The sequence below is a fragment of the Corvus brachyrhynchos genome, unplaced genomic scaffold, assembly GCF_000691975.1.
Source record: "Corvus brachyrhynchos isolate BGI_N302 unplaced genomic scaffold, ASM69197v1 scaffold28, whole genome shotgun sequence".
In the NCBI taxonomy this organism is placed as follows: Eukaryota; Metazoa; Chordata; class Aves; order Passeriformes; family Corvidae; genus Corvus; species Corvus brachyrhynchos.
Window position 1 is genome coordinate 3861845 of NW_008246058.1, and position 8291 is coordinate 3870135.

Here is an 8291-nt window from a genome sequence, read left to right on the forward strand (position 1 = left end):
TGGTGTCCTCTTCAGTTCAGCACGAAGTGTGTTGGCTGCAGACAGGAGGCTCCGCCAGCTCCGCATGGAGAGGAGAGGGACCCGCCTGTCCCCAGAAGCCGCGCTGGATGGGTTTAGCTGTGAGCAGTCCATGGCTGGTTTTAGCTGCCTGCGGCTCTGGGACAGCCCCCCTGCAGTGATCCAGGGTCCGTGCCGCAGCATTGGGAAAGGGGGAAAGGGGCAGTGGTCCCGGCCCAGGCGACCTCCAACAAAAGGGGAAGTCTCGCTTTTCTGTGCGATTTAAATATGTAAATTGTGAGAAGCATAATTGGTCTTAAAGACTGTCCATCAACTCAGGGTCAATCCAATACAGATACCTATCATGAAACTGTCCCTAAAGAATCTGCTAGAGTGACAGAAGAGTCAAATCTTCATCTGTGCTACGAAATGATCAACCACAAGAGTTCTGCTATGATTTCAGAATGTTCCCCCCATCTTCCAGTTTCAGCTTACAAAAGTATTTCCAACCCTGCATAGTTGGCTATCTGCATGTGTGCTTACAGTCTGTACAGAAATGCACTAAAATGAGTTGCCCTACCTGGGAAGGCTTTATATTGTATAGAAAATGTGGCACTAGGTACTGCTCTTCATGTGCACAGGAGAGTTAACAGGTGTCAGTCTCGTTTACAGAAATGATGGCGCTTTGCAATTTTCTATAATATATTGCAATATATTTAAATGTCCTGTTTGACATGTGAAATGAAATTAAGTTAATGCATTGTTATGTATTTGAAGTACGAGGAAGATGATTCACTAACAACCAGCAAGGTTTTTAGAAAGGTGTCCAGTATATAGCCGTCTGTGTGATGTCTGGTGTACGTGATGTTAAAGGAAGCAACGATACTGTCACTGTCTAGAATGAAGAGTTTCTTTTGAATGATGCAATAGCTTACAATGTCTTTCCTTTGTAGCTGCCCAGTGTGGTGAAGGGGAAGCAATTCTTGAAAAATTTCAAGATAACTGGTTAACTGTGAATGGGCCTAATCTTTCGTGAAACCAAGAAAATTTTTGGACACACACAGGACTTGAATATTGAAAAGGATTGGAACTTAGTGTTGTGCCAAAGTTAAACTACTGCAGTTGGCAGTTCTGCACTGTTAATAGAAGACTGATTAAAAGACAGCTTGTAAAAAAAGATTCAAATTTTAATACAGTACGTTTTTATTCTGATACATGATGGAAACATTTGGTTTTAGACCTTTTTTGAAGAGGCTTCAGTGACCACTAGATTTTGTCCTCTTATATTTTGTTTGGCTTAATACTATATGTTTTAGTAAGATGGGCTTTATTGCCTGTGTTCTTTGATATGTGATTTAAGCTTATAGCTTTGAGTGACCAAACATTTTACAGAGTAAAAGTTCTTAGAAACAGTATAATGTAACTGATATTTCTGTGTCTTATTTATCAGCCTCTGCACAAACTTGGAAAGTTGTGCTGGACTTGTACAACTCATATGGGAACGCAGCATACTTCTGGATATTACAAACCTAAGCCTTTGTGGCTGTATGGATCTTGTCTTTGGATTTATTTTTGTTATTTTTTTGAGGCAAGGAAACGAATGGATGCTGCTGTAAAATATTTGTAATATTGCCATTATTGCTTTCTGTAGCAATTATTGCTTTTGCTTCAACAGATAAAGAAAATAAATCAGAGATAGAAAAATCCTAAAGACGCTGGTAGAAGAAAGGATCATGTGAGAACTTCTGAAAATAAACTTTGTACCAAAAAATTTGAAAACAGAAATAATGGAATAAATGTCTCCTTACTGAGTGTGTGTGGTTTTAAGAGGTGGTGTGGAAACCAGGAATCGTGTCTGTATGAAAATGTCACAAACCAGATCTTCTCAAATATCTTTTTCCTTGTTACAGAAAATGGAATTTCACCAATTCCTCAGATGCATTGAATTTAGAGAACTGACTTGGCTGAACAGCCAGTGTGAGGTCAGCTTCATGTGTGAGTCAGTACAGCTGCTTGTTGCTGAACTGTTCTGCCGTGTCAGCAGCCCAGGACATTCACATGATTTTTCTCATTAAGGCAGATGCTTTTTATTATGGCTTTTAAAATATTCCGGGTGGGAAGAGTAGGGGTGAGTAGGAACCACCTCCTCACTGAAGTCCCTGTCAGTTGGACAGGCTGCTTTAACGTGTGCCTTTTCCTGAGATGAGAAGGATCTGAGGAAAGGGCTGCTTTCTGTTGAGCTCTGCCCTTCTCCCGTGAACCCAACCTGCCATCATTCCTAGCCACTCCCTGCCAGAGGCAGTGCCACTGTCTTGCTTTGGTGAGACCCATCACACCTGTCTATTCCAGCTGTTCAGCTGCAACTAGAGGAGCTCGAGGCTGAGTTTTTTCTGCAAGACTTGACATTGTGCCTACACATGTATCCCCACCAAAGAAAAATGTTCAAAGCGGTAAGAGTCATTCCTGTGCTGTAGCTGATGCTAGTCTGAAAAATGACATTTCTAGCTGAAGTTGTGACCTTAGCACAGGACTGGAGATGAGCACAAGTAGTCACTACAGCTTGGTGTTTGGCCAAATACTTTTACTCAGTTCGGTAAAAAAGAAGAATGCTTATTCAAGAACCCACCAGCTAATGAAGGAGTTAAAAGAAGCACTGGAGTATGTACGCAGTCACCTTTTTTCAAAGGTACTTTTTTTGTTTACAGTGTTATCAGCCATTCCAAAACACTGCAATTCAGTAGATATTTTCACAAGAGATCAGCTGCCCTGTGGGTTGTTTTCCCTCTCCCAGCCCCCTCTTCCCAGCCCCCTTCTCCCAGGATCTTTCAGCTTGCATTTGTTTTCATAACAATATTATCAACTACTATTTTTGCAAATTTAAAATACCAAGCCACTTTGTGTACTGCCTTTTTCCCTTTGTATGCCAGAAAGTCCCCTCTATAAATTGTTCCTTGTGGGCTTGGTGCTGCTTTGAAATACTGCTGGTGGAGGTCCTTACACTCAGATAGATGGCGGTTTCTAACGTTTTTGGTGGTTAAAGACTTGTTGCACTTCAAATACTGTAAAATGAAATATTTGAATATATGTTTCTACTGCTATAATGTTGAACTGCCAGCATTGTGACTAACTTCTCTCCCATGTGTGTTTCTTTACAGGTTCAGTGCTGAGCTGATCTTCTTTACCTTAAAATATTTGGTAGAAGGAAGAAATGATGGAAAAAGGGAATGCAAGTGTGTGTCACACCTAGTTGATTTGTGTCTTTGGGTGAAAATAAAGGTCAGTGTTGGCAGTAATTCTCCTCCTAGTGATCTTCAGTTTTCCTAAATGAGAGCCAAAGAGGAAAAAAACCGTATTTTCAGTAAAGCCTGTCTTAAGGGACTAACAAAGAAGAGAGCCCACAAAATAGCCTGTAACAATAACGTGTTCTGAACTGGAGATGGTACAAATAGTATTGCAATTGTAATTGCTCTTAGTTCTGGAGTTGCCAGCAGCTGGTCAGAGTCTCCAGATGAAGTCCAGCTGCAAGGATTTCTGTGCAAGTATCACACCTGGCACCCACAACATGCAGAACTGGAGCCTCACAAATGCCGTGTTACGGAAGGGGTTCATCATTTTTCCTAGAGATACCACAAAGTTAAAAACTGCATCATTGATGTATGTTTTATAGATTTTTGCTCTAAATTCATTTCACATGCAATAACGGGAGGAAGGGAGCAATTGTGGTCAAAGTCCATTCTGGATTTCTGCATTTGTTGAGCAGTGCTTTCCCTCTGCTGTGCCTCACATTTCCTGCAGGCACTGCTACTTGTATAAGATGGTAAGAAGACATAGAAGCTAAATTTAATAGCAGTTCCTACCAGTCCTCTCCAGCAGTGTAAAAGTTGTATGGAAACAAGACACTGCAGGATCAACAGTTTGGTTGTTTCCCATGAGGAGGCAGCCTCCATATGGAAAAAGAGAGCAGGGACTGAAAAAAAACCGAGTTGTGAATGTCACTGAAGGGCAGGCCTGAAGCCCTGGGTGTATTTCTTCTGTGTAGCTTATTTTTTCTAATTCTTTTGACTTGTTTCTCTTTCGTAAAAGATAGCAATATTGTAGTAAGTCAGTTCAGTTTATTCAATATTGTTACAAAAAAGGTCTTAAATGGTGTCCTAGAGGAGTTGCTACCAGTGTTGCTTAGTCCTGCCCAGTCCTGAAAACTGCAGTAGGAAAGTTTTAACCTAGAGAAATAACAAATCCACTGTGGTCTCTGTGGCCTGGTTTCATCACAAGTAGCAATTAAGCAACAAACATAACGATGGCCAGGGCAAGTTAATGAGTTTTCAGAAAAACTGATAAAACTGAAAAAAGGGTGTAAAAATACCTCAAACATGCCCAACCCTGAGACTCTCTTGGTTGTTTTTCCAGTTAGAGCAGTAAATTGGAGATACCACCCTTTGCCATGATTTTTGTATTCACAGACCATCAAGGTACAATGTCAGTGCTTGTACTATGTGGCTTAGTGAAACAGTTCAGACACATGATCACATCAGTACTGGAAATGTGTAAGCTTGCTTGGGAAGATCAGTGCTTTAGGATTCTTTCTAGCACTTGATTACTTTCTTCTTTCTATCTTTCCAGAAAGCTTTTTTCCTCTTTCTTTTCAACAGCTTTCTAGTCAAACCCAAGGGCATACTCATTCTGCTCATCATTTATCCTACTAGACAGAAAATAGCTGCAAAACCCATTAATAGCTGAACACATCTGTGCGCAGTGCACCCTTTTGGCAATAACAACTTTATTGGGGTTTGTGAAGCCTGAGGGGGATAGATTATGGCCTAGTTAATATACCTTGCCAGGGGCTTGAAAGGTTGCACTGTCTTAAGGTAGAGCAGGGAAGTGAACCATCTTTTGGGGGATGCATCTTCTCCTGTCTGTCCTAAGGACCCCTAAAAAGCTTTTGGCTTCTATTAACAACAGTTCATACTCTCTGATTTCCACAATGCACCCCTCACCTCCCCACTCAATTTTTGTTGTGTCTAACTAGAACTAGAACTTACTGACATCATTGTAAGGTATGCTAGAGCTATCTGAGCTCATCAGAGCTTTTCTTGTTTGCAGTTTGTAGTAGTGATAACCTTTGTCTGCCCCAAGCCATGAAATATTACTTGTATTACTTTCCCAGTAGTCATGGACAATACCCCCTTACGTGTGACATCATGCAAAGTAGAGGAAAGATGGTTTCTGCTGTAAAGGACTTGCAATCTAAATAAAAGGCAAGAGACAAGGATGCAGGGAGACAGTGTCAGCAAATAAAGACCTGCTCCTCTTTTCATGAGTGTGTTCAGGGAAGAGCCTCTGTTATGAGTATCCAACAAGAAAACTAATCTTCCCTTAAGGTATGACTATTTCACAATGTCTGGAAGAATCCACTTAACAATTCAGGAGCCACCCCATCCTTTGAGGAATGCTGCCTGTGGGCCTTACTTGGCCTCTTCACTACAGGCAGCTCTCTTGCTTTGAGGAGAGAACTACTCTCTCTTCTGCTTTTTTCCAAAGGCAGCTGCTTTCCAGTATATTTTAATAAAGCCATGTGAGAGCTGCATTATTCCTGGTCGATGAGTGTGGGTAGTGCCTACCAAGATAGGGCCCTAGTTGCCGACTGAGGTTTCTTGTTTCTGCTGTACGTGCTTGATGGTCTCTGAAACCTTTGTGGTGTGTCTGTGCTAGCACAAGAGTGGCTGGACTGTGGCAAGGACCCATGGAGGCAGGCTGTCATAAATAACATCATCAGTAATTAAAGAAGCACTGGAGGAGAATTCTTCTGAATTAATTTTGCCTCAGACAGGGAAACCAGGAGAATAAGGGCTTTAGACAAACTGTCTTCCATGCTGCCTTTTCTTTTCCTGGCCAGAAGATTCAGGCCATAGGACAGTGTGACAAATCCCTGGCTCATAACCTGGGCTGTCTCTGGGCTCACCCTGACTGCAGGATGAAGCATACTGGCCCGCCCCCCACTTGCCTGCCCCTGCTCACCCAGGGTGAAGCTGGGTCACAGCCCCTCACTGCTGCTGTAACGAGGCACACTCGTGTGAGCAGCCACAATGGCTTTGCTGATGCACAGGAACTCGTTTGGAGGCCACAACTTACTGGAGCCCATTTTTATTGGTCCAATGCTCATGTGCCGAGCTGGTGGCTGGCAGTGGAGTAAGACCTTGGCTGCCTTTAGGGAGAGATTCATCTACAGCTTCTTTTTATCCCCGAAGCTGCCTGCACAGAGCAGCTGCAGCAGCACAGGCTCTTGCAGGGCTCATATATTTGAGCCCGCTCAAAGCTGCCTCTTCCAGGGATGATGTTTTCTCCTCTGTGAAGCCAAGGCTAACAGCACCGAGGCAAATCATGCCATGCAAACTCGGGCAAGCAGCTTTACTTACTTAAGTAAAGTGAGAATTTGTATTCTGGCAGCTACACTGATGACTTGGATCTTGAGGGAGAAATTGAGCAAACCTCCGGTGCTGACAAGGCAGTGGAATTTCTTAAAGTTGCATTTTTTCATTTCTGTAACTAATATATAAGAATCTTTTTAAATGTCTTGAGGGGAGGCAGGGGCAGGGGAGAGCCAGGCAAAGAAGGAATGAAGAAGAGAGGCAATACTTTGCCCATGACATAGAACTGAAACCACACAGTCAGCTGCTAGGCCCCCTGTGTGGCACTTGGGAATCAAGGCTCTGCTATCACCAATTTACCAGACAAAGGCATTCTCTGCATTGCAACACAGAGCCTTTTGTAGACCACGTTGGTATCCTCAGAAGAAACGATGGTTGAAACCCCCACCCCTGGAGGACTCTGCAATCCAAGCTGGCAGCCAACCAGCTGCTGTGGGATTTGCCCCTGGGAATGCATTGCTCTTTTTGTTTTACTTTGAGCTGGGGCCACATTTCACTTTGATTACTCATGTTTCTTTTTTTGGATTTTCTTCTTCTTGATTTGTGCTTATTTGCCCTTATTTTTGCGCCTTGTTCATCAGACTGGTGTGTTTCAGCATGACCTGCAGTCCTGGAGTAGGGGGAAAGGGAACATGTGTGTGCAGTGTATGTGAGGAGCACTACAGGTGCTGAAACTGTTCAGACACTTGTGCCAACCTCCACAGTCTGACTCCCGTGTGCTTTGCCTGTCCTGGTCTGTGGGCAGGAGGAAGCCAGATGCTTTTGGTGTGCAAACACAAGTGACTGTCCTCACCTACCTTGAAACTTGTAACAGGAAGACTGAAGCATGTCAAGGAAACTCCTGGTTCTCTCAAGACTTGCTGAACAGTTTCCTCTGTGCTGGAGGGCTTGCTTGCCAAACAGCAAGTTTACAAGCAAAAGGAACATCAATCTGCTTTAATTGTTCTGATCAATTCCAACTACCAAAGTTGAGTTTCTGCCCTGGCATTTATGCCAGGTCATGCTACATCCAGTCATAACTACACTGGTATGGAAGGGTATTTTAAGCACATAAAAAAAAAACCCTAACAAAACCAAACCACGTGTTTTACACGTCTACTGGAAGGAAACCTTTAAATTCACATAAAAATCATCACTGCTTTGGTCTCAAAATCTGTTCTGGTTCTAATGGACAAGTTCATTAGTCCATGTTGCAGGCTAAAGAAGTACAAGGATGACTTTTCAGCTCACTTTCTCCAAACCTGTGTGGTGATTAGTTGGGACAAAATGGACCTTCCTGGATGGACGGACTGGCAAGGTGGAGGAATGAAACAGCATAGCAGTACCCTTAAAACACAGCACACTGTGCACACCAATACCATGAGGCAGGGCAGGCAGCTGGGGCATGCAGAGAATGAATGAGCATCTGTGTGCCTGTGTCTTGACATTCTGAAGGAGGTCTAGGATCAGTCTTCACTTGGCTGTGTTCCCATTTGCCATAGCACAGTGTAGGCTGCTCTGGGAAAGCCTGTCGTGGAAAGCCTGAAATTTCAGAGAATCACAGAATTTTTAGGGTTGGAAGGGACCTCTGGAGAACATCTAGTCCAACCCCCTGCCAAGGCAGGGTCACCTAGAGCAGATTACACACCAGCTTCCCCTTCTGCTTTGAGACAGAACTGAAATCAAATGGGAAAGTTACCAAAACACATTCCCACTCACCCCTGCACAGTCACAGGGACGAGATGCTAACAGAGCACCTCCACAATTACGCAGTTAATTTATCAAGGCGCGGGGCTTTGGTTCAGCTCCTTACGGGAAGGTCTCCCAGCACTTCCCTTTGGGTGAACGGTGCCCGATCCCCTCCCCCCGCGCGGAGCGGGGCCGGCGGGG

The 8291-nt window shown here is 43.6% G+C and overlaps 2 protein-coding genes across 2 annotated transcripts in view; both read left to right on the forward strand.

The window, feature by feature from the left end:
• The window catches only part of ZHX1 (zinc fingers and homeoboxes 1), a 28933-nt gene extending 27125 nt beyond the window's left edge, over positions 1–1808 (forward strand). The window contains exon 3 of the transcript XR_001865792.1: positions 951–1808. The gene's annotated coding sequence lies outside the window, so the exon portion shown is untranslated. The remainder of the gene's footprint in view (positions 1–950) is intronic.
• A 96-nt stretch (positions 1809–1904) lies between these two features.
• The window catches only part of CUNH8orf76 (chromosome unknown C8orf76 homolog), a 15531-nt gene continuing 9144 nt past the window's right edge, over positions 1905–8291 (forward strand). The window contains exons 1-2 of the mRNA XM_008642658.2: positions 1905–2683; positions 3153–3273. Of these exons, the coding sequence (XP_008640880.2) occupies positions 2658–2683; positions 3153–3273 (147 nt within the window). The 5' untranslated portion in view covers positions 1905–2657. The remainder of the gene's footprint in view (positions 2684–3152; positions 3274–8291) is intronic.